This window comes from Lepidochelys kempii, chromosome 5, assembly GCF_965140265.1.
Source record: "Lepidochelys kempii isolate rLepKem1 chromosome 5, rLepKem1.hap2, whole genome shotgun sequence".
Taxonomy (NCBI): Eukaryota; Metazoa; Chordata; order Testudines; family Cheloniidae; genus Lepidochelys; species Lepidochelys kempii.
The window spans coordinates 135,190,240-135,216,441 of NC_133260.1; the positions used below are offsets into that span (position 1 = coordinate 135,190,240).

General features: G+C 51.1%; 1 protein-coding gene across 2 annotated transcripts in view; it reads right to left on the bottom strand.

Moving 5' to 3' along the window:
- The window catches only part of CORO2A (coronin 2A), an 85,107-nt gene that overhangs the window by 19,950 nt on the left and 38,955 nt on the right, over positions 1-26,202 (bottom strand). For both annotated transcript variants that reach the window (XM_073346008.1, XM_073346007.1), the window contains exons 2-5: positions 24,744-24,944; positions 20,701-20,817; positions 9,426-9,575; positions 6,625-6,804 (exon numbers count right to left, since the gene is read on the bottom strand). In XM_073346008.1, coding sequence (XP_073202109.1) covers positions 6,625-6,804; positions 9,426-9,575; positions 20,701-20,817; positions 24,744-24,944 — 648 coding nt within the window. The remainder of the gene's footprint in view (positions 1-6,624; positions 6,805-9,425; positions 9,576-20,700; positions 20,818-24,743; positions 24,945-26,202) is intronic.

Consider the following 26,202-nt stretch of genomic DNA (forward strand, 5'->3'; position numbering starts at 1 on the left):
TTGCCCTGCTGCAACAATGGCAGCAGTGTGGCACAGAGGGCAGCAAGAGGCCCAGCCCCCCTGGGGCCTTTGTGAAAAGCCCAGCGATCAGCTTTACACTGCGCTGGAGTGCATAAGAAGGAGACCATGGGGCCCTCTAGCGGCTGCAGCTTGCAGGAGCCACATGCCAGAATACTGCTACCCTGCCAGCAGAAATGTTACGTAGGCTGCGGCTAGTTATGGGTTTTAATGTAGAAGCTTTTGTGTACTTGCACAGTGTGGCCCTGCAATCTCTCCCACCGAGTCAGAGAGGACTATTCAAACAGACACTGGCAAGGGGACAACACAGACCTGGATCCCTTGCCATCTATTCCCAGGACACCATGCACCATAGTGTCTAGGTGGGAAACTAACCCAAACATGGTGAATTTCAGGGGGGAGTGAGAGAATGAGGGGATGAGGTGGGCAAGAAGCAGGAGGCTGGGGTGAGCATAAGAAAGGCAGACAGGCAAGAGTGGCATGAGGTGTTATGGGAACCAGTCAGGTGAGGGGATGAGGCAGGGGTGCATAGGAGAACGGAAATCTTTATGTTTTCCCTTCCGAGAAGTAGACGACTGCAAAGCAGTGAATTCAGGGTGTAAATTCAGATACTGAGCACAGTGCTGTTTGCCTCTCCTGGGTGGCAGCCAGTAGCTGTTAGCATGCAGAGGGAGATCTGCTGCTGGAGACCCTTGACAGACACCATGAGATCCGTTCTAACAAAGCATGGCCCCGGGAAGTGCGAGCTCACAGGAGAGCAGCGTTTCGCCCCAGTCACTCTGTTTCTGTTGCGGTTTCCAGGTTTATTCTGCCGGTGGGGAAGGAGTGCTGCTGTAAGGCAGCACAACGTTACTTCACATGCTAAGGACTGTCCAAAAGCAGCGGCCAGGCTGTCAAGACGAGCAAGTCACACCAAGCTGTGTTGAGAGAGGCTGAGAAATGGCTGCTAGAGATTAGAGCAACAGCATCCAATTGATTTCCTCTTGGAAGCAGGCTCCGTTTCATCCAGGCCTCTGCTGGAGGAACTTGCAGCACCACGTTGGGACACATCATGGACACATTTCCAATTTAATCTCTTTTGAAAGAATTTGCCCCTCTTCCTCACAGATGGACAGGGCTACGCTGCGGCTGGCATGCACTGCTCCACAGACGAACTCCAGTTTAACTGGAGGGTTTAGCCCGGCCGCTCTGGAACACCAGGGCGCTGGACGGGGGCTCAGACGGAGCACGCTGAATAATCCGCTCCAGAATTCCCCACATCAGCCCAAGTCACATATCCTGCCTCCACCTGGCCCCTTGTGCAATGCTGCTCACAGAAGCAGCCATCCCCACCTGGAATACATCAGTGCGGAAGAGAAAAGACGGTGACTCACCTTCTCGTACCTGTTGGTCTTCGAGATGTGTCGTTCGTGTCCATTCCAATCAGGTGTGCGCGTGCACACGTGCAGGGTAGCCGGAAGATTTTTCCCCTAGCAGCCTCCGTCGGGCCGGTCTGGAGCCCCCTGAAGCCTTCATGGCGCTCAATATAGAGCCCTGCTGACCCACCACCCCCTCAGTTCTTTCTTGCCGGCTACTCCGACAGAGGGGCAGGAGGGTGGGTATTGGAATGGCCACGAACAACACATCTCGAAGAACAACAGTTACGAGAAGTGAGTAACCGTTTTTTCTTCTTCATGTGCTTGTTCATGTTGATTCCAATCGGGGACTCACAAACCCAAGTTCAGGAGATGGGGTCGGAGTCTTCCACTGATTGAAGCACTTTTCTGAAGGCCGCGTCGTCTCTGGCCTGCTGGGTAATTGCATAGCGCGTGGCGAAAGTGTGGATGGAGGACCACGTCGCTGCCCTGCACATTTCCTGAGTGGGAACCTGACCCAGGAACGCTGTTGATGAAGCCTGCGCCCTGGTGGAGTGTGCAGAGATCGGAGGTGCAGGACCCCTGCCAGGTTGTAGCGCTCACAAACACAGGACGTGATCCATGACGAAATGCCTTGTGACGACACAGGCAGTCCTTTCATTCTGTCCGCCACTGACATGAATAACTGGACCGATTTTCTGAACGGCTTTGTTCTCTCGACGTAAAAGGGTAGCGCCCTGCGGACATCCAGAGAATGGAGCCTCTGCTCCCTGCCGCTGGAAAGTGGCTTAGGGTAGAATACCAGGAGAAAGATGTCCTGGTTGATGTGAAACTGTGACACAACCTTCAGGAGGAAAGCAGGATGGGGCCTGAGCTGCACCTTGTCCTTACAGAACACTGCATAGGGAGGGTCGGACACCAGGGCCCTGAGCTCAGACACCCTCCTGGCCGAGGTTATCGCTACCAGGAACGTCACCTTGTAAGAGAGGGAGAGCAGGGTGCATGTCTTTAAAGGTTCAAAGGGGGGTCCCATGAGCCTAGAAAGGACCAGATTGAGGTCCCAGGCAGGGACAGGCTGATGCACATTACGGTATAGCCTGTCGAGCCCTTTTAAGAACCGGCTGACCATAGAGTTAGCAAACACAGAGCGGCCCTCCGCACCCAGGCGGAAGGCCGAGATGGCTGCTAAGTGGCACCCTTACTGATGACAATGAAAGCCCCGCTGCTTCAGATGGAGGAGGTAGCCCCGAATCAGTGGCACTGAGGCTAGCATCGGGGACAAATGGCGCTGCACTGACCAGGTTGAAAATCTCTTCCACTTGGCAAGGTAGGTGGCTCTCGTAGAGGGTTTTCTGCTGCCAAGGAGGACCTGTTTAACCTGGTCTGAACAGGAAAGCTCCATTGGGTTCAACCATGGAGCTTCCACGCTGTGAGGTGAAGCAACTCAAGGTTCAGATGTTGAAGACGACAGTGATCTTGTGTCAGAAGGTCCGGGAAGAGCGGCAGGGTGAGAGGGGCTTCCACTGACATGTCTAGGAGAGATGTGTACCAGTGCTGGTGGGGCCAGGCTGGTGCTATCAATATGACCTGAGCTCATTCTCTCCGGATCTTGAGGAGCACCTTGTGAACCGGCGGCATGGGTGGAAAGGTGTATAGGAGACAACCTCCCCATGGGAGGAGGAATGCGTCCACGCTGAAGTCCGGGCTGTGATTCTGGAAGGAGCAGAACTGCTGGCTCTTCCTGTTGTGTCACGTGGCGAACAGGTCTGGGGAAAGCCCCATCTCTGGAAGACTGAAATCGCGACATCCAAGTGAAGGGACCACTTGTGGCTGTGAAACGACTTGCTGAGGTGGTCCGCCAGCTCGTTCTGCACCCCGGGGAGGTGCGACGCTTGCAAGTGTATTGAATGTTCTATACAGAAGTCCCACAGCATGAGGGCTTCCTGGCACAGGGGAGAGGAGCGTACGCCCCCCGTTTGTTCGTATAGAACATTGCTGTTGTATTGTCCATCATGACTGATACATGTTGTCCTGTTAAGTATGCCCAGAAGGTCTGGCATGCCAGGCACACCGCTTTCAGCTCTCTGACATTGATGTGGAGACCTAGGTCTGCCTGAGACCAGAGGCCTTGAGTCCTGCAGTCTCCCAGATGTGCTCCCCAGCCCAAGTCTGATGTGTCCTTCACTAGCAACAGAGATGGCTGCGGCATGGCGAAGGGGACCCCTGAGCATACCTCCTGAGGGTCGGGCCACCACAGGAGGAAGTCGAGGACCTTGCAATGCAGGGTCAAAATCCTGTCCAAGCTGTCCTGGGTTGGGTGGTATACTGACGCAACCCATGACGGAAGAGGTCGAAGCCTGAGTCTGGCATGCTGCACCATGTAGGTACAGGCAGCCATGTGTCCGAGAAGCTTCAGGCAGTTTCTCGCTGTGGTGGTGGGAAACTGTCCGAGGCCTCAAATGATATCGGTCAGGGCCTGAAACCTCACTTCCGGCAGGTATGCCCTGGCTTGGGTCGAGTCCAGTACTGTCCCTATAAACTCTAACCTCTGGACGGGAGACAGAGTCAATTTTGCTTCGTTTAGAAGGAGACTCAGCTTGTCGAAGGTGGCTCTGATGAACCTGACCTGTTCGTGAGAAGGGTCCCTGAAGAGGGACGGGGAAGGAGGGTGGAAGGGCGGGAGGGCACAGAATTGGATCGAGTGACTGTGGAGCACCCAGCAGTCCGAGGTGATTCAGGACCATGCACAGTAGAAAGGGGACAGTCGGGATGAGAAGGTAAGGTGGGGTGGATCCAGCTGGGGATCTGGTGCGCCTGTCCTCAACCACCTTCAAAAGGCCTCTTTCAGGCCAGAAGGTGGTTTGGATTGGCCAGATCCCTGGCCTGAGGATAGGTGTTGTCTTTTCCTGCCACTCCTTTTCCTCCTCTGGGAACCTTCCTGGCGGTTCTGCTGATAGAACCTCAGAGGAGGTTGCGACCTAAAGTGTGGTAGGAGTGTGCAGGGCCAAAGACTGGAGGGTGGCTCATGAGTCTTTCAGGCTATGAAGCCTCTTGTCTGTCTTTTCAGAGAAATGAGTCACACCTTCAAATGGGAGGTCCTGAATAGTTTGCTGGACCTCGTAAGGGAGCCCCGATACTTGGGGCCAGGAGCCCCTTCTCATGGCCACCCCAGCAGCCATGACCCTAGTGGCGGCATCCTCACCATCCAATGCGACCTGGAGGGAAGCCCGGGAGGCTAGTTTTCCCTCCTCCACCAAGGCCAAGAACTTGACTCGGAAGTCTGAAGGGAGGAGCTCCACAAATTTGGCCATCGCTGCACAGGTGTTATAAGAGTACCTGCTGACGATGGCCTGCTGGTTTGAGATACGGAGCTGCAGACCCCCTGTAGAGTAGACTTTTCTCCCAAAAAGGTCGAGTCACTTAGCCTCCCTGTTTTTAGGGGAGGGCCCCTGGAAACCCTGCTGTTCACGCTGATTAGCAGCGTCCACAACAAGAGAGTTGGGAGGTGGGTGGGAGTACAAATGTTCGTACCCCTTGGAGAGCGCGAAATAACGCCTCTCGTTCCACTTGGCAGTGGGTGGTAAGGAAGCTGGGGTCTGCCATAGGATCTTGGTGGTGTCCACAATAGTTTTAATAAGTGGTAGGGAAATAGGAGAAGGACCTGAGGGAGCGAGGGTATCCACCTTGGGATCAGCCTCCTTGACCACCTCTTCAGCCTTAATGCCCAGACCCTTCGCAACAACTGGTGTAGCACCCTGTTGTCCTCCAGCGCCAAGGCTATGACTGCGCCCACCAATGCCTCGTCCGGAGACAAGGCAGAGGAAGCCCCTATAAGCAGCAGATGCTCCCTGCCATCAGCTCCCAAGGGGTCCCGCGACAGTCGGGGAACGTCAGTGCCGATGGAGCACCTGTCAGGGCCGGGGCAGTCAACCGCCGGTGGAGCCGGTGCCGAACCACGTCTGGAGCTTTCGCCTGGCTCACCTTGACCTCGATTGTCGTCTCCTACTCCCCCGAGAGCGGTAGGAGTCAGACTCCGACTCAGAGGTTTCCAAGACTGAAGACCACAGAGGAGCCGAACTTCAGTGCATTGAGCGTCGAGAGCTTGGGGAGTGACTAGGCTCTCTGTCCGAGTGGGCCGATGTCGAAGGACGTGGAGAGGGGGAATGCCTGGACATCACTGCCGGCTTCCCTCGACTGCACCTGGGGGCGGGGTGAGATCGCCAGCGCCGGAGGTTCCTCCCTCCTAGGGGATGAGAACAGCGCCATAAGGTGCAGCAGATCCCGAGCAGCTTCAAAAGCTTCCAGCATTGAAGGAAGCGGCAGCTGCTGGCCCGTAGGGACCAGTGAACGTGGGGGGGGCCTGACTCAACTTTCCTCAGCTGGGCAGGAGACGAAGCAGTTCTAATTGGGAATCTCGGGCTGTGGCCCGCCTGGGGTCTCCCTACCTTAGATTTAGCCAGAGGTGACCGACTGTCCGGCTTCTTTTTCTTCTGAGGCATCGGCGAGTGAGAGCGGTGCCTGCTCTCCGCTGGGCCTCGGGAGGTGCCGTGCCGGTGCCGAGCGTCCCGGGACGAGTCCTTTCTCGGCACTGAACTCGATGACGGCGCCGGGGCACTCCGCGTTGACAAGGACGTATTCAGAGCGGGTCCCCTGAGCCCGGGTCCGAATGGGGGTGTAGAGCGGCCTCCATGAGGATCACTTTTAGCCGCTGCTCCTTTTCTTTAAGAGTTCTAGGGCGGAACTCGTGGCAGATCTTACAGCGATCCTTTTGGTGACCCTCCCCTAGGCACCATAAACATGAGGAGTGTGGATCGCTCTTTGGCATGCGCTTCAAGCAGACCACACAGCTTTTAAACCCCAGGGACCGCGGCATACCATGGCTCCGGGGAGTCAGAACAGGGGTGGGGACCCCACAACGACTCTAATCACTAACTCCGAAGATAAACTACGTACAAACAACTGGAGTTGAACGCGCTTGCTAAGCAAGGGCTACAGGAAGTTCCAGCCTACCGTCATTGGTGGTAAGAAGGAACTGAGGCGGTGGCAGGTCGGCAGGGCTCTATGTTAGGTGCCATGAAGGTCTCGACTCCTGGGGGTGCTGACCCAACCGATGGTACTGCGGGAAAAATCTTCCAGCTACTGTGCATGCGTGCACACACAGCTGATTGGAATCGACATGAACAAGCACTCGAAGAAGAAAGAGCTCTTACAGTCAGACTCACTGTGGACCAAGCTATTTAACCCTGTATACCTGTAGGACTGCTCCTGACCGCGGGTCAATGAGCCGTATCTTCCTGTCCCGGCAGGCAGTGGCTAACAGGCTGCCATCTGTGTTGAATGACATGGAGAGGATCACGTCCTTATGACAGCTGATTGTCTTCACCGGATTTTGAATTACGGGCTCCTTTGTGTCGAGGTTCCAGATCATTATCTGAGGCAAAGAAACAAATTTTCAGCACCTTTCCCTCAAACCAGCCCATTTGACCGTCAGCAAGTACAATACTGCACGCCAAGTGACTGCTCCCCTGAAGAGATGGGAGTGAAGTGCTGGAACAGTGTGCCCCCGTGAACTCGCACCTTCTTTACCCATATAATTATTATGATCACTAACGGTTTGACTATGGCCTGCAAGAGCATGCTTAGTACCTTAGAGCAGTGTGTCAAAGACACGCTCTCCGCCTCAAAGAGCTGACATGCTCATTTCCAGGGGACTTTTATTGCATGGGGAACTGTTGCAGGGGCAAACAGGGAGAATGAACAGCAGCCACTAACATTAACGAGAACTAAACCTACAACCAGACGCTGGGGAAGTGAACGTCATGCGGGTTGTGACTCCTCGAGGCTCTTCTGCACTGCAATCAGAGGGGTGACATGCCCCCCACTAGTTTTCATGGAACTCGTGCGAGTCCCTAGGGCTGTGATGCCATAGCCGTGCAGGCTGGGCAAGGCCGCCCAGGACTTGGACTTGAGTGGCTGGCCGGTGCGAAGTCCGTGCTGCTGTGGGTAAGCCTACCCTGCAGCGCAGCTCCCAACCTGCCGCCTCTGAGTGTGCGGATGCCTGGGCTGTGGTGGCCCTGCCTGCACTCTGCTCCCGAGGCCCCCCCAGTTTCCCTCTGTGGCCCCACCCACGCTCCACCCCTCCCTGTCCCTGCTCCACCCCTCCCCCACGGCCCCCACCGCTTGCAGCTTCTTGCTGAGTCCCTCCTCTCCTCCCCCAAGAGACCCCTGCCACTCGCCGTTTGCTGTTTCTCCCCTCTTCCACCCTCCTTAGGGCCCCCCACTTGCCACAGCACTTGCTGACTCCCAACTCCTTCCTCTCCTCCACCCTCCCTCCCCTACCCCCATGGCCTCCTCCCCCGAGCGGCTCGCGGTGGAGTCTCAGGGTGGGTGGAGGGAGTAGGCGAGCAGTGGGCAGGGGAGCACGGTGGAGGGGGTGGAGGAGAGGAGAGACTTGGCAGCGGCAGGTGGGGGGGGTTTGGTGGGTGGGTGGAAGGACTTGGCAGGTGGTGGGGTCTTGGGGGAGGGGAGGAGGGACTCAATGGGCAGCGGATGGAGATGGGGTCTCTGGGGGAGGAGGGGGGACTCAGCGGGCGATAGGGTCTCGGGGGTGGTGGTGGATGGAATCGGCAGGCGGTGGAGGCCTCAGGGGGCAGGGGGTGGAGGAGAAGAGGGACGAGGCAAGCGGCAGGCAGGAGGGCCTTGCGGGAGCGGGCTGAGTGGGAGCAGGGCCTCTGGGAGGAGGGGCCACGGTCCAGGCACCAGTGAGCTTCCGGCGCTCAGGCTGGTCTCCCCAAATGCTGGAACCACGTGTTCGTCCCCCATGGGGGTATGGCTACAGGAGCATCAGTCAACTCTGTGACTGCAGTGTGGACAGACACTTAGAGGAAAGGAGAGGGTCACTGAAAGTCGGGAAAGTTCAAAAGGCTCCTTTTTGGAGCTTGTACCCGTGTCCCTCTGCCCATGGTATCTAATTAAAACCACAGCCAGGGCCTGCAGTCCCACAGGTTACACAAACCACTTCAAAGCCACCTCTACTCAAAGGCATACAAAGCAGCAGCCAGAACACAAAAAGTGAGCTCACTTTCGGGCTGCCGGAGGAACTCGGACAGGACTGTGTTCTGTCAATATCAAAACACTTTGCAAAAGTGGGTTGATTTAGCCAAAAGTTTTGGTTTGGAGAAAAAAAGGGGAAAAAAGTTCAGATGACATTGCAATATCCTGTTTTGACATCTTCAGAATGAAACATTTCCATTTTCCTTTCTCAACAATATAATGGTGTTATAATTATATTGTGTTATATTAGAACATAAATAAAAAAGTTGAAATTGACACAAAACGTTCTGATCAATCTGAAAACATTTTTTTCTGAATTTTCTTTTGTGAAATATTTCAAATCTTCCAGGTTTTGTTCTTAACTGAAATTAAAACAGATTTCAAAATCTTGAAATCTGCCATGACTTGGAATTTCCATTCTCTGCCCTACACCAGACCTGCAATGCAGTCTGCCTGCCTCCCGGTCTCTCCATCTCTTGAAAAGCTAGTGTTTATATACTCCCCTTATTTCCCAGCATGCTTTGCCCCAGCTTACAACTATAATATGGCTGTCCTGGGGAAAACATTTCCTTGTCTGCCCTGCTCTTCTGATAGAGAGACTGGCTGGAATGCCCAAGAGCCAGACTACTCCCTCACCCCGAGAGGGCTGGGGTGAGCCCACTCTGCTTGGGGAACCCCAACCTTTGCCCCTGCAACCAGGACCAGCAGCACAGGTATCTGTACAAACCCAGCCTCTACATCCTTTGCCCCAGGTGGGGGTGACCCACACAGTAGGGTAGCGCTGACTCCAGGAGGGCTCTCCTCATACAATGGCCTGTTACAGAAAGCAACTACATGTGGGAGTACAAACAAAACTGATTGTGAAGAAACAAAGCAAGTATGGGCACCCTCTCCCTGCAGATGCACCCTCTGGGTCCCTCCCATGGGCCTGAGCCACACATTCTGCCCCGCAGCAGGTCAGAGAGGAGGGTCTGGTCCCACAGGGCAAAGCTGACTCACCTTATAATCATAACCAGTACTGAAGAGAATGTTGCTGGCCGTAGGATGCCATTCAATGAGTCCCACCCTTCGAGCATGACCCAGAAGCTCCTTCCTCGCACCGGTGATGTTCCTTGTTAGTAAATGTTTGGGGATATCCCAGATTTTCACCTAAACAGCAAATAGCAGCAGAGTCTTTATTCCACAGTGAGCCATCCTATCACTAAGATCCAGGCCAAGCACACTGTCAGTGCAGACAGTTGTGGATTATTCTCAAAGGAGAGAAACTAGGAGCAGCCCATTGACTTGCAGGCACATAGCGATATCTCCACTATAAAATGCACAGACATTAAAATATGCCTTGAAAATATTTTCTTAACAACTTCTCTCTTTTTCTGCCCTTTTAACTATCTGGGGAGAACAAACTAAATTATATGGCTCTTCTATGACCTTTATGCATATTCTAAACCTTTGCTTCCTCTCAGGAGCTAAAGGCAACGAGAGTCAATAGTGTGATCCCAAAGGTGAGACATTTGTCTGGGGAGCATAATTAAACTAAAGCTTAAGACACACAATTCCCAGGAAAGGAAAGCTCTCTGATGCTTGAGTCAAGAATTTTCCAACTATTGTTAGTTTCTCAAACCAAAGCATCCTATAATTTACTCATGGAGGAGCCTTCCATCTCTCTTAGTCATAGATTCCAAGGCCAGAAGGGACCATTCTGATAATCTAATCTGACTACAATACAGGCCAGGGAACTTCCCCAAAATAATTCCTAGAGCAGAAGGAAAAAATCCAATCTTGATTTTAAAATTGGCAGTGATGGAGAAACAGATTTATTAACTAGTGTGACAGGGTCAGGCCAGATGGCTACAGGAGAGTGATGGAAGGCAGATATATTAGCCCCAGGTTAAGTAGGTCCCTTTTCCCTTGGTAAGGTAACAGGGAAGGTTCCAGAACATTCAGGAACTTTCTGGAAACAATTAAGGCAGACAGGTTGATTAGAACACCAATCAAGAAGCTGCTAGAATCAATTAAGGCAGGCTAATCAGGGCACCTGGGCTTAAAAAGCAGCTCACTTCAGTTTGTGGTGCACATGTGAGGAGCTGGGAGCAAGAGGTGCTAGGAGCTGAGAGTGAGAATGCATACTATTGGAGGACTGAGGAGAACAAGTATCAGACATCAGGAGGAAGGTCCTGTGTTGAGAATAAAGAAGGTGTTGGGAGGAGGCCATGGGGAAATAGCCCAGGGAGTTGTAGCTGTCATGCAGCTGTTACAGGAAACACCATAGACAGCTGCAATCCACAGGGCCCTGGGCTGGAACCGGAGTAGAGGGCGGGCCTGGGTTCCCCCCATCTTTCCAACTCCCTACTTGATCCGGAGGAGTTGAACTGGACTGTGGGTTCCACCAGAGAGAAGATCTCTGGCCTGTTCCCCAATCCACTAGGTAGATCAGCAGAGACTGCGGGGATTGTTCTTCTTCCTTTCCCCATGCTGGCCAGTGATGAGGCTAACTGAGTGAACGGCAGATTCGAGCCATGAAAGTGGCCAAACTGAGGGCTGCTGTGAACCTCTGAGGTGAGAAAATCCGCCAATAAGTGCAGGACCCACCAAGGTAGAGGAGGAACTTTGTCACACTAGAGAAAGATAGATTTTAAATAGGGCTGTCAAACAATTAAAAAAATTAATCACAATTACAAGATTAAAAAATAGTTGTAACTAATAGCAGTTTTAATAATAGTTGCATTGTTAAAGAATAATAGAATTTAATAGTTGCATTTAATAGTTGCATTGTTAAAGAATAATAGAATACCATTTATTTAAATATTTTGGGGTGTTTTCTACATTTTCAAAGATATCGATTTCAATTACAACAGAATACAAAGTGTACAGTGCTCACTTTATTATTTTTACTACAAATATTTGCACTGTAAAAAAGAAAAAATCATATTTTGCAATTCACCTCATACAAGTACTGCAGTGCCACCTATCGTGAAAGTGCAACTTACAAATGTACATTTTTTTAACATAACTGTACTCAAAAATAAAACAATGTAAAACTTTAGAGCCTACAAGTCCACTCAGTCCTACTTCTTGTTCAGCCAATCACTAAGACAAAGAAGTTTGTTTACATTTATGGGTGATAATGCTGCCTGCTTCTTATTTACAATGTCACCTGAAAGTGAGACCAGGAGTTTGCATGGCACTGTTGTAGTAGGCGTTGAAAAGTATTTGTGTGCCAGATATGCTAAATATTCATATGCACCTTCATGCTTCGTCCATCGTTCCAGAGGACATGCTTCCATGCTGATGACGACTTCTGCTCAATAATAGTCCAAAGCAGCGCAGACCAATGCACGTACATTTTCATCATCTGAGTCAGATGTCTCCAGCAGAAGGTTAATTTTCTTTTTTGGTGGTTTGGGTTCTGTAGTTTCCACATCACGGTGTTGCTCTGTTAAGACTTCTGACAGCATGTTCCACCCTCATCCTTCTCAGATTTTGAAACGCACTTCAGACTGTTAAATCTTGGTTTGAGTGCTGTAGCTATCTATAGAAATCTCACATTGGTACCGTCTTTGCATTTTGTCAAATCTGCAGTGAAAGTATTCTTAAATCGAACAACATATGCTGGGTTGTCACCTGAGACTGCTATAACACAAAATATATGGCAGAATGCGGGTAAAACCATGGAGCAGGAGACGTACAATTCTCCCCTAAGGAGTTCAGTCACTAATTTAATGAAAACATCATTTTTTTAACGAGTATCATCAGCTTCCTCCTAGCACGGGGCATTTATTCTTCAGGTGATCAATGGAATTACAGTGGTAGCCCCTTCTGGGTTCTTCGGTTTTCACAAGAGATTTGGGATGGGGATTAGAGGAATAGTTTTGGCTTCCCACCAGGTTTAAGTCCTTCTTTCTGTGGTTTGCTCCCAGTACATGCCTGGGTCTACTCAAAGGCATCAGCTAGAGATGGCATCTCATCCACACTTTTCAGATTTTTGTCCAGTAGACACAGTTTCACATCATCTTTATATACGCTAAGGAAATGCTACAGAGCAACAAAGTCAAACATTTCTTCAAAGCTTGAAACCCTTTCCCCCCCTCAGCCATTTTCCCATCAGATTTTTCATCATGTTTACATATTCCCCATTACTCATGGGGCACTGCACCCGATATTCTTCATAGTGATATTATTATGATATGGTTATAGCATAACTATGATGCATTTTATGCATGCTAAGTCATGTGAGGGGTCATTGGAAAAGTTATGATTTGCTGAATATGATTATCCTATTTGTATGCATGTATCATTTTTGTATCTGAAGTTATGAGTATTTAGTATGTATCTGTATTTCAAATGTAGTTACACCTGGGTAATGCCCACTAGACAAGATGCTTTCAGTCTAGATAGCTGGGTGGGGAAGGGCCTATTCAGGGCAATGGGCCATTAGGAAAAAATGACAGGCCTTAGGAGAAGCTTAACTCCCACCTGGGGAGCCTTCCTGAAAATGTTACAGACAGCCTCCAAGTAATGGCTGCTATGACGCTACAAGGTCATGTGATGAGACCACATGTCTCTGGACTCCATCTTGGGATGTCAGTATTTTTCCACAGACTGGTCTGGGAACCAAGCTTTGGGAACAAAGGGTTCCCGCCATATGCAAAAGCTATATAAGGTCGTGGTGGGGGAGTGACATCATTTGTGGTTCTTCACTTCCCACCCAAGAAGCCACCTGGAAACATCTGAGGAACAAAGACTGAACTGGGGGAAGTGTTAGACCCAGGCTAAAGGGATTTCTAGCCTGTGTATGAAACACCTGGGGATTCCAAGCTGTAAAGCAAGTGCATCTTGCCCCTTAAGAATCTGCAGCCTGCTTGTATTTAACAAGCAGCGGCGAGCAATCTCTCTCCCTCTCTTACTGTCTGCTTCCCCCTTTTTACTTCCTTCCTGTGCCTATTGGTGGGCTCTGGCTAATGGCTTAGTTACCCTTTCTGCCCTGCCCCACTCGCAAATTAGGCACAGTTCTTCTTAGTCAGCTCCAATCTGTTTGCCCGATTTGATGACTCAGGCTTTCATACCTAGCACTTTGGCACAACGCCTCAAAGAAATTTGTCACACATTGATGCCATCTACTGGATATCAACAGAAGCAGCAAACTGAGAAACCTGACAGCTGAGAGCAATCTGGCAGATGGCCAATAGAAACCAGATGGTTGCCCTCGCCAATGAGCCCTGAAATCAGGGTATATAAAATTGATGTCACCATATGGGACCCCAGAGTTGACTGAAGCCACAAAGAAACTGTAGACTCCCCAGTGCCATAAACACCCAGACGAGCTGTGTGGAAAGGACTCTTTCCAATCCCAGGGTAAGACGATAAGAAGTGGCGACATTCCATTTCAGAGACTGTATTTCCCCTTTTGTATTTAATATAAATAACTGAAGGTTCTATTGATTAAGTCTACACTCCCTCGTGAGACATCAAGTAACCATATTTTAGATGATGTGAAATGCATGCCCTCCTTTATAAGTCCACACAAACTGGCCTAACAGAGACTTGAACAATAACTTCAAGCAATTGCTTTTGATATACTAAACCTTTCCCTTATGGACCAATCCATTCCAATAACAGGTAACCACATTTTTAAAAGTGTCTTTAAGACAAGTATATCCTTACTGCTTGGAGAAACACTGGGAAGGCGATCAATGTGTTGGGTACTAAAGAACTCATTATCGTAAGTAAACATAATAAGAAAGCTTGGTGATTTCCATTGTTCCTTAGGGTAACCACTGAGCCTCAACTTTCGTCTTTGACAGCGGCTTGTTAGACCAGTGGTTTTCAAACTGCGGGTCGCAACCCCGTACTGGGTTGTGGAATGTAAGGCGCTGGGTCATGGTGGCTCTGGTCAAAAGTCCCGCCGTTAAAAGACCCGTTGGCGGTGCTGCTCGGCTAAGGCAGGCTAGTCCCTCCCTGTTCCAACACCGCGCTGCACCCTGGAAGCGGCCAGCGGCGGGTCTGGCTCCTAGGCGGGGGGCGGCCACAGGGCTCCGCGTGCTGTACCTTCCCCGAGCACTGGCTCTGCACTCCCATTGGGCAGTTCCCAGCTAATGGGAGCTGTGGGGGGGAAGCAGTGCCTGTAGGAGAGAGCCGCACAGAGCCACTTGCGCACCGCCTAGGAGCCAGACCTGCTGCTGGCCGCTTCCAGGGCGCAGTGCGGTCCGCAGTGCCAGGACAGGCAGGAAGCCTGCCTTAGCACCCCCGCTGCACCACTGACTGGCAGCCGCCCGAGGTAAGCCTGCACCCCAACCCCACACCCAAATCCCCTGCCCAAGCCCTGAGCCCCCCCAAATCCGAAGCCCCTTCCTGCGCCCCCAAACCTCTCATCTCTGGCACCTCCCCAGAGCCTGCACCCCCAGCCCAGAGCATTGACCCCCTCCTGCACCCCAACTTCCTGCCCCACCCCTGAGCCCCCCCAAACCCAGAGCCCCTCATCCCTGTCCCCATCCTTCAGCCCTCACTCCTGCACCCCAACTCTCTGCCCCAGCCCTGAGTCCCTCCCACACCCCAAACCGCCAGCTCTCTTGGGTGGCGGGCATCAACAATTTTCTTCAACTGCGTCGCCAGAAAAAAAGTTTGAAAACTACTGTGTTAGACTGTATTGCTGTGTGCAGTACATAACTAGAATATTGGTTTTGTCCACACTTGATTGGTGCACTGCTGATTGTATATTGATGTGGTTCTGGTTGAATTATAAATTGTTGATTGGTTACGAACAAGCAAGTGTCCTGATTTTAAAAACTGTTCAAGTTAAAAGTTGACCTGAAAAGAACCTAGCATTAAATTGGTAAGCTAATGACCCCCAGACTCAGTAAAATGGTATTATCATATTAGGTTCCAGTCTAATATTGGTTATAACATTTATCCAATTGGCAAATCTAGCTTATTAGATTTCAGCTTTAAAATCTAACTGGCACCTCAGCAAATTTGTAAAATTGACCCCCTTTCTTGACCACGAACTCTCATGATTCTCCTCTTCACCAGCAGTACAGAGGCAGGCCACACTGACAGAAATTGCCTATTCATTGCAGAGATGATCCAATAATCAATGAATTCCATTTATTTCAGTAAATTCCAATTTACTCCCATTGCATAATGCATAATTTGCGCAGAAATTAATGTTGTGTGAGCAGAATTTCCATTTCCTCCTACAGAAATGGGCTGCAGAGCTGCTGGCCGCCACTCGGGGGGTGCAGGACCCACAGAGCCCAACTTGCAAAGAGAAGACACTGCTGCGGGGAGAAGGGGGGAGGAAGCTGGAGGGTTCCTGGCAGCTGCAGTACCCAGCATGCCCTGAAGGAAGGAGGGGGCGTGGAGGAAACTCTGTACAAGCCTGGGACCCAACATCAGACTGTTTCTCCTTCTGGATCCTGGGCTCTGGTGGGGAGCAGGTGTGAGTGTCTGGGCTGGGGAGCGCCCTGCAGCTGGGCTCTGGGGCTAGGGGTGTGGGTGTCGCGCTGGGGGGGCCTGTGGCTGGGCTCTGGTGGGGAGGAGACATGAGTGTCTGGGCTGAGGGGGTCCGAGCTGGGGAGGCACAGCTGGGCTCTGGTGGGGGGTGCAAGTGTCTGGGCTGGGGTGCATCCCAGGGGGTGTGGGTGTCTGGCCCCCCTGCTGGGCTCTGGTGGGTAGGGGGCAAAGAAATAGGAACTGGGTTGTCATAGGGGTTTCCTTAACTCTCTACTCCTGGTGGAATTTTGTGTCTGTATTGTTACAGACATAGTTGCAGATCAGTATTCTGAAATAAATTACAAAATAATTGAAACTGGTGTGATTATATGGTGTTATTTTGACAAATAAAATATGCAGAATTTTAAAATATTGCATGCAGAATTTTTAATATTTTGGTGCAGAATTCCCCCAGGAGTACGAATTGGAGCTGTATGCATTCGAATTGGCCTCCCAGACAGCTTTTAGCCAAATCATGAAACAAAGATTTGGCATAAATTGAAATGTCTGAGGAGGCATTAACATTCCCTGGTTGTCCATCCAGGCTCAGATCCGGCTTTTAGGTTTTGTGCAAAGCTGTCATCCATGACAGTGGAAGCTGAGCACTTGGAATGCTGTCAGGGAGAGACCCATCACAACGTGGACCATGTAGTGCAAGATAGGAAGGAAAACACTATGGAATCCTGAACTCTAATGTGAGAGAGAGATACCAGTGGAATGCATTTCTAATTACTTCACCTCTCTGTTATGTGGGAGAGCTGGATATCTGAACATTGTCACTGCTGAAACTGTCAGTAAAAACAACCTGGCACAAACACACCACAACCAAGGTCATTGCCCCAAACTCCTGTGTGATGTTCTGTACCTGCGGGGAACACCCTAAACCCCCATGTTCATCTTTATAAAATGACTGTGTGGTATCCAATACAAAGTTTGTTATGTTGGGTGTCTTCGGAAGGCTCATGCTGCACTGAGCATTGTTATTATAGTGTCTTATAGTAATTGTTGTTACAGTAATGTTACAGGTTATAATTTCATGTATATAATTATGAGGCTAAAAATGTATCCTCATGGCTTAAATAAGCACAGGAAAAACTCTCCAAGAACAGAGAGACAGTTCACCTCTCATCAGGGCAGGTATGGGACAAACGCAGCCCAGCCTCATGGGAACAAAGGATGCTGGCCTCGACTGCTACAAAGGATCTGTTGGACTCTTGAGTGAGTCACCCCCTTCCTTTGGTCAGTTTGAGACTGCAATAAGGTAATGCTCACCTGACTCTGAAGGGGGGGAGCGGGGCAAAGCCAAGAGGGAAGAAAGGACGTTATAAAAGGGAGAGACATTTGCCATGCTCTCTCTCTCGCTCTCTCTCCCACCTCCATCTACAGACACCGCACCAAGCAACTGAAGCGCTGATCAAAGGGGAGAGCCTGGCTGAAGGGCAACCAGCCAGCCTGTGGTGAGAAGCATCTAAGTTTGTAAGGGCACTGAAAGTGTTAAGATCAGCTTAGAATGCGTTTTGCTTTTATTGCATTTGACCAAATCTGACTTGTTATGCTTTGACTTATAATTACTTAAAATCTATCTTTGTAGTGAATAAATCTGTTTATTCTACCTGAAGCAGTGCGTTTGGTTTGAAGCATGTCAGAGACTCCCCTTGGGATAATAAGCCTGGTACATATCAATTTCTTTGGTAAACTGACAAACTCATATAAACTTGCAGCGTCCAGCAGGCATAACTGGGCACCGCAAGACAGAGGTTCCTAGGGTTGTGTCTGGGACCAGAGATATTGGCTAGTGTCATTCGGCTGCACAATCCAAGGAGCAGCTTACATGCCAGAAGCTGTGCGTGAACAGCCCAGGAGTGAGGGTTCTCACAGCAGAGCAGGGTAAGGCTAGCTCCCAGAGTCAAGGATTGGAGTGACTTAGCAGATCACTGGTCCAGATAACACCAGAAGGGAACGTCACAACCTGCAACATTGACTCTGTGTCTTTGGGGTGGTATTTTGTATTTCTTTCCCAAGGAAGAGCATTAGAATCATAGAATATCAGGGTTGGAAGGGACCTCAGGAGGTCATCTAGTCCAACCCCCTGCTCAAAAGCAGGACCAATCCCCAATTAAATCATCCCAGCCAAGGCTTTGTCAAGCCTGACCTTAAAAACTTCTAAGGAAGGAGATTCCACCACCTCCCTAGGCAACGCATTCCAGTGTTTCACCACCCTCCTAGTGAAAAAGTTTTTCCTAATATCCAACCTAAACCTCCCCCACTGCAACTTGAGACCATTACTCCTTGTCCTGTCCTCTTCCACCACTGAGAATAGTCTAAAACCATCCTCTCTGGAACCACCGCTCAGGTAGTTGAAAGCAGCTATCAAATCCCCCCTCATTCTTCTCTTCCGCAGACTAAACAATCCCAGTTCCCTCAGCCTCTCCTCTTAAGTCATGTGTTCCAGACCCCTAATCATTTTTGTTGCCCTTCGCTGGACTCTCTCCAATTTATCCACATCCTTCTTGTAGTGTGGGGCCCAAAACTGGACACAGTACTCCAGATGAGGCCTCACCAATGTCGAATAGAGGGGGACGATCACGTCCCTCGATCTGCTTGCTATGCCCCTACTTATACATCCCAAAATCCCATTGGTCTTCTTGGCAACAAGGGCACACTGCTGACTCATATCCAGCTTCTTGTCCACTGTCACCCCTAGGTCCTTTTCCACAGAACTGCTGCCGAGCCATTCGGTCCCTAGTCTGTAGCTGTGCATTGGGTTCTTCCGTCCTAAGTGCAGGACCCTGCACTTATCCTTATTAAACCTCATCAGATTTCTTTTGGCCCAATCCTCCAATTTGTCTAGGTCCCTCTGTATCCTATCCCTGCCCTCCAGCGTGTCTACCACTCCTCCCAGTTTAGTATCATCCGCAAATTTGCTGAGAGCGCAATCCACACCATCCTCCAGATCATTTATGAAGATATTGAACAAAACCGGCCCCAGGACCGACCCCTGGGGCACTCCACTTGACACCGGCTGCCAACTAGACATGGAGCCATTGATCACTACCCGTTGAGCCCGACAATCTAGCCAACTTTCTACCCACCTTATAGTGCATTCATCCAGCCCATACTTCTTTAACTTGCTGACAAGAATACTGTGGGAGACCGTGTCAAAAGCTTTACTAAAGTCAAGATACAATACATCCACTGTTTTCCCTTCATCCACAGAACCAGTAATCTCATCATAAAAGGCGATTAGATTAGTCAGGCATGACCTTCCCTTGGTGAATCCATGCTGACTGTTCCTGATCACTTTCCTTTCATGTAAGTGCTTCAGGATTGATTCCTTGAGGACCTGCTCCATGATTTTTCCGGGGACTGAGGTGAGGCTGACTGGCCTGTAGTTCCCAGGATCCTCCTCCTTCCCTTTTTTAAAGATTGGCACTACATTAGCCTTTTTCCAGTCATCCGGGACTTTCCCCGTTCGCCACGAGTTTTCAAAGATAAAGGCCAATGGCTCTGCAATCACAGCCGCCAGTTCCTTCAGCACTCTCGGATGCAACTCGTCCGGCCCCATGGACTTGTGCACGTCCAGCTTTTCTAAATAGTCCCTAACCACCTCTTTTTCCACAGAGGGCTGGCTCTCTACTCCCCATGTTGTGATGCCCAGCACAGCAGTCTGGGAGCTGACCTTGTTCGTGAAGACAGAGGCAAAAAAAGCATTGAGTACATTAGCTTTTTCCACATCCTCTGTCACTATGTTGCCTTCCTCATTCATTAAGGGGCCCACACTTTCCTTGGCTTTCTTCTTGTTGCCAACATACCTGAAGAAACCCTTCTTGTTACTCTTAACATCTCTCGCTAGCTGCAGCTCCAGGTGCGATTTGGCCCTCCTAATTTCATTCCTACATGCCCGAGCAATATTTTTATACTCTTCCCTGGTCATATGTCCAACCTTCCACTTCTTGTAAGCTTCTTTTTTATGCTTAGGATCCACTAGGATTTCACTGTTAAGCCAAGCTGGTCGCCTGCCATATTTACTATTCTTTCGACACATCGGGATGGTTTGTCCCTGTAACCTCAACAGGGATTCCTTGAAATACAGCCAGCTTTCCTGGACTCCTTTCCCCTTCATGTTAGTCCCCCAAGGGATCCTACCCATCCGTTCCCTGAGGGAGTCGAAGTCTGCTTTCCTGAAGTCCAGGGTCCGTATCCTGCTGCTTACCTTTCTTCCCTGTGTCAGGATCTTGAACTCAACCAACTCATGGTCACTGCCTCCCAGATTCCCGTCCACTTTTGCTTCCCCCACTAATTCTTCCCGGTTTGTGAGCAGCAGGTCAAGAAAAGCTCCCCCCCTAGTTGGCTCCTCTAGCACTTGCACCAGGAAATTGTCCCCTACGCTTTCCAAAAACTTCCTGGATTGTCTATGCACCGCTGTACTGCTCTCCCAGCAGATATCAGGAAAATTAAAGTCACCCATGAGAACCAGGGCGTGCGATCTAGTAGCTTCCGCGAGCTGCCGGAAGAAAGCCTCATCCACCTCATCCCCCTGGTCCGGTGGTCTATAGCAGACTCCCACCACTACATCACTCCTGTTGCTCACACTTCTAAACTTAATCCAGAGACTCTCAGGTTTTTCTGCAGTTTCGTACCGGAGCTCTGAGCAGTCATACTGCTCCCTTACATACAGTGCTACTCCCCCACCTTTTCTGCCCTGCCTGTCCTTCCTGAACAGTTTATAACCATCCATGATAGTACTCCAGCGAATTAGTAACACAGAACGAGCCAGGAAACTTACAGTGGCATCTTCAGAAGAGGAAGCGATTACAAAGTCATCAAAAGGGCTCCACTTGATGTCCAGGACATTTCCTTTGTGCCCGCACACCCTGGGGTAGTGAGGATCAAGCTTGCCTGTCTGAAAAGAACAGCAAGGCTCTGTTAGCTCAGAAAGGCTACATTTGGCCACAGAATAGCAGGAGGTCTCCATGCAGGCTGGCCCTACAAGGCTGGAGCTAAGCTCCTTGGCACCTCACATAGCAAGATCCACAGTGCTCAGTTTACTGGAAATGGGTCCTTGCTTGCCCTTAAAGCCATGTCCTCCTAAGCTCAGGACAGGCTGACACTACATACTTACTTCGGTATAACTACTTCCCTCGGGAATGTGAAAGATCCACACTCTTGAGTGATGTAGTTATACCAACCTTAAACCCCCGTGTAGACAGCGCTACGTTGACGGGAGAGCTTTTCCTGCCGACATAGCTACCGCCGTTCACAGAGGCGGAGTTATTAAGCTGACAGGAGAACTTAGAGCATCTTCACCAGAAGCCCCACAGCGGCACAGCTGCGTCAGTTGTTTCTAGTGCAGGTTTCTAGTGCAGACCTGCTTCTTCGTCTTTGCCTTGCCACACTCCCTCTGAGCGCCTACAGGAGAAAAGCCTTATGATGATTGAGCCCTGCCAAGGAATAGGGCAGCATCCTGGAGCCACTGACCACATCCCAAATGGTGGTAATGAGTAAGGAGCAGCCTGATTCCTAGCTCTCATCACAAGGGGGCTGCAATGGACTGGAATGGATTTGACGACAGACAAAGGGCTTCGGGAAAACTCTACAGCTCAGTGCCAACCCTTGCTAATGGAAAACAGGAAAGTGAGTCAGTAGTGAACAGAAGAACGGCCCTATTGGGTCAGATCACTGATCCATCTAGCCCAAGGTCTTGTCTTCATACAGTGGCCAGTGCCAGAACCTTCAGAGAGCAAGACCGAATGCACTCCTGTATGCACACCATACACACCACTGTAAAAATCTTTGTATAAAATATGCCTCGTGAGGTATCATTTGAAAACAACTCGCGTCAATTATTGGATGGTGAATTTATGTAGCAACATTATATGTAAAGTTATGAATTCCCCTGTATGATGATGTTAGCAAATGTTCAGCCCTGACTAGGCAAAAGCACAGGTCTATCCTAAACAAAGGCGTGTGTATTTACCTCAGTTTACATATAAGTAGTAAGCAGAGTCCTTGAGACAGCAAGAGGGGGAAGTGGCAGGATCCAAGGCAAATCTGCTTTTCGCCATACACAGGGGAGAAGAAAGAGCAAGGAGCCACCTTCACTCCCAGACTCCACATTGCCTTCCTTACTTCTTGAATCTTGAAACTTCAAGAACACCCCAACGTATCCCTCTCTACCCCGCTCTCTCTTTCACCTAACACAACAAAGGAAGCAGCCCTTGGACTCTGGGAGACAGCCTGGCCTGAAAATTTGGTCAGCAATGCTACTGGGAACCTGTGGTAAGGATTTTACCTTGAACCAAGCTGTCACGGAGTGTGGGGGAGTCCAGGCCCTGCACCCCTCTTTCTGGGATTCACTGAGACTCTCAGCCAGCCAGTAAAACAGAAGGTTTATTGGACAACAGGAACACAGTCCAAAACAGAGCTTGTGGGTACACCCAGGACCCCTCAGTCAAGTCCTTCTGGGGGAGCAGGGAGCTTAGACCCCAGCCCTGGGGTTCCCTGTGTTCCTCCACCCAGCCCCAAACTGAAACTAAACCCACCCAGCAGGTTCCCTGCTGCAGCCTCTGTTCACATTCCTGGGCAGAGGTGTTACCTCCCCCTCCCCCTCCTGGCTCAGGTGACAGGCTCTCAGGTCTCCCATCCCCAGGGCACATTCCCAGGTTAACACTCCCCCCTCCCTGCTGAGTCACATCGTCACACAAGTCTAGTTTGTTAAGTTTTAGAAACTAGGAAGCATTTTATCTTTATTTCTCTTGTAACCTTTTCTGAATTTAATGCCTTCTACTTGTATTCACTTAAGATCTAGTTCTTTGTAGTTAAATAAACTTGTTTTATTTTTTTAATCTCAACGAATCCAGTGCTGCGTTTAAACAGAGCTGTTTGGGTAATTCCAGTTAAAGTCGCAAACTGTTGGATATTGACCCCTTACAGGAGCCATGGCCCTCTAATATCTGAACTGTCCAGCAAAGGGCTGGACACCACAGAACATACGTTTTGGGAAAAATCCGGGACGAGGAGTGTGGTGGAGTCACCCTGCAAGTGGGTAACCAAGGCTGCTGGAAGCCGGAGTATGGCTGGGGTGTTGCTGACAGGCTGCTCAGGTCAGAATTGCTAGACCAAGGACCGCAGCTGTACACGGAGACTCAGGCGGTGACCTGCATGCTGTTTGGCAGTTTGTGCGTTTCCCAGATTGGGAGCTACAGCAGCAAACCATTGTGAGGCACCCAAGGTTGCAGGGCAGGTGGTGACAACCCCCTCGCTGGTCTGGATTGCACCCTGGACTATGGCAGAGGGAATGAACAGAACAGGGCACTTATCAAGTCATTCATCCCCAGTTGTCCAGTCCCAGCTTCTGGCAGCCGGAGGTTTAGGGACACCCAGAGCATGATTTTCTATCCCAGACCGTGTTGGCTAATAGCCATTGATGGACCTGTTCTCCCTGAACTGATCTAGTTCTTTTCTGAATACAGCTATACTTTCGGCCTTCACAACATGCCCTGGCAAGGAGTTCCACGGCTTGACTGTGCGTTGTGTGAAGAAGTGTTTCCTTATATTTATTTTAAAACTGCTGCCTGGGATGGGGGGGCCTGAGAGCAACCCCCGGCCCATGTCCCTGCCCCTCAGGCTCCGTGCCCTGGGCAGGTGGAGGGTCTACAGCCCCCCACAGCTGCCCACCCAGCTCTTACCATGGCCTGGCTGCAGCTCTTCGGCCCCCAAGACCCCACCTCCAGGCCAAGCTGGAAGCCGGAGCTGGGTTAGGGTAAAAGGTGAGCAGGCAGCCGTGGGGAGACATGGATCCTCCACCTGCCCTGGGCGAGGAGCCCAGTGGGGTGGGGACATGAGCAGGGGGCTGTTCTCGGGCCCCCGCCCCTCCCCAGGCAGGTGGAGGGTCCATGGCTCCCCAGAGCTGCCCTGGCTTCCTGGGCCACTCTTACCTGGACTGGGCTCCAGCTTCCAGCCTGTCTGGTGGGTGGGGCCTCGAGGGGAAGAGGAGGGGCAGGGGGTTATGCCTGTGGCGAAAAGTGGATAGTCTAGGCCCATCCACCTTCAAAAGTGGGAGGCCACGACCCCCTGGACCTCTCTGTTCCGGGGCCCCTGCACGGGCAGTGTGATGTGCTGTCCAGGCACCAAGAGCCCTCTCTTCTCGTGCTAAAGACTAAAGCAAGTTGAATACAGGAATGCAGGACAGCTCTTAAGCATGTGCTTAACTCTCCTGAAGTGGGATCTAAATAAATAAATGTCAAATAACCCCTCTCCTTTCTGTTGTCCCGCTCTCGACCCTGATTCAGTGAACTCGGAAGCAAGACTTTAGCTTTAAGAACATGAATAGTCCCACTAAAGTTACGTGCGGATCAGGGGCCTACAGTGCTCTGCATGGCCACCGAGTCGCCTCTATTCTTTAATCAGGGATTAGTTCAGAGGCCAAAAAGGCTCCTTGTCTGTGAACAAAAGCTAGAACCATGTAATTACAGAGCTATTTGCTCTCTCCCTTTCTACAGTTTATGGTTATTGTTTATTATTGTTTTGCAGTTGCTCCCAGAAGCATGGAAGGCGCCCAGACGCCATGGTGATGAGCATCAGGATAAAACACTGGGAGGGAGGGATGGATATGCAGACCCTTGCTGGGCTGGGTGCTGTACAAACATGTAACAGAGGGTCCCTGTCCCAAAGAGCCTCTGGCCCTACCATGCATTTTGAAAAACAGGCAGGAGCAATACCCAAGCCTTCCCATTGCCATCACCACCACCTTGGATCCCTGCTGCTCCAGCGCGGGCTATCAGGAGAAGGGGCAGCCCATGCCCCCTGGGCCCTGCTGGCCTTGCTCACCTGACAGATGGGGATCACGAGGAAGGCCCCGCCCCCTGCACACTCTGTCACGACAGCAATGAAGTGGGGGTTGACAGCGCAGAAGTGGGTGTCGTGCACACTGCAGGTGATGGGGACGCAGTCGTAGCACTTCTCCTTGCTAGCAGGCTTGCCGTACACATGGCGGAACTTGGAACTCCGGTACTGAGGGTGCCAGGACATCTGCAGCAGTCAAAACACAAGACAGGTGGTGAGGCAGGGACCATCCCCTTGCTATCGGACGTTGGCGTGGGTTTGAAATTCAGCCCAGCGCCTCCCACTAACTCATGCCTGCTTACACCTGCAGCGCAAGCAGCCCCAGTGCACACCTGTCTGCAGAATGCCGGGTCCTGACCTGGGGGCAGTGCGCACACGCCCCTGGAGCTATTTCCCTCTCCTCTGGTTTGTGACCCCCCCAAATTTCCCCTTTCAGACCACTCACGGGCCCTTCTCCCTTTATCTTATCTTGCCCCACCCCAAGCGCCTCCCAAGGCCACCAGCGCAGTCAGCCAAGCCCAGCCCTGCAGCCACACCCGAAATCAAACTGCCAGCAGCTCAGCAAAGACAGCATTGTGCTCCCCTTCTGGAGAGGGGCCGGATCACTCCAGTACTCACTTGCGATGGTGGGACTGGCCACCTGAGAGCCCTTGCAGTGGGAAGAGATGCCAGGTGTTGTGTTCCTCCTATCCGCCCCCCCCCGCACACACACACACACACCCCCCCCCTAAACTGCCTCTGCCGGGTTACCTGGTAGTGTACACCTGCGGAAGGAGGAGTTCTACCAGTGTAGGGTCACCGCCTCCCCAAACAACAGTAGCTCCGTCAACAGAAGCCGTCTTCTGCCAGCATAGCTGTCTCTACGCTGACGGGGGGGGGGGGCGCGGGGGGGGCTGTCGGCATAGCTGTGCTGCTGGGAAACGTGGGGTTTTCACACTGCTGACCGACAGAGCAATGCCAGTTTAAGCTGTAAGTACAGCCCAGGCTTGAGACAGCGCATCCTGGACCCAGGCGCTGCCAACTCCAGTCTTAGGAGTGACTTGCCACTGAAGGAACTGAAGGCCAAAGGAACCGGCTGCTGCAGTGCCGGGGAGGGAGAGAGGCCTGAGCCAATCCCGGTCCTCTTGTCAGCTTGACTTTGGCACCAATGATCAACTTTTCTCCTGGTGCTTTCAGTGCTTCTTTTTAGGCACCGGAGAAGATCATCGGTGCCAGGACTCCCGACCGGCAGGAGGAGCAATCAACACCAAAGCTGACGTGCTTGGTGCTGAGTTTGAGTGCAGCTCCAATGCTGGTCTTAGGGCAGCCTCCAAGAGGAGGATTTTCAACCTCGCTGCCCAGTCTTTCTTGGTGCAGGGTTTGAAGTCTCTGCAGATCTGCCAGTGGTCTTTCCTGTGAGCTTCCCCACAGCACTTGAGACAGCTCACGTGCAGGTCGCTCAATG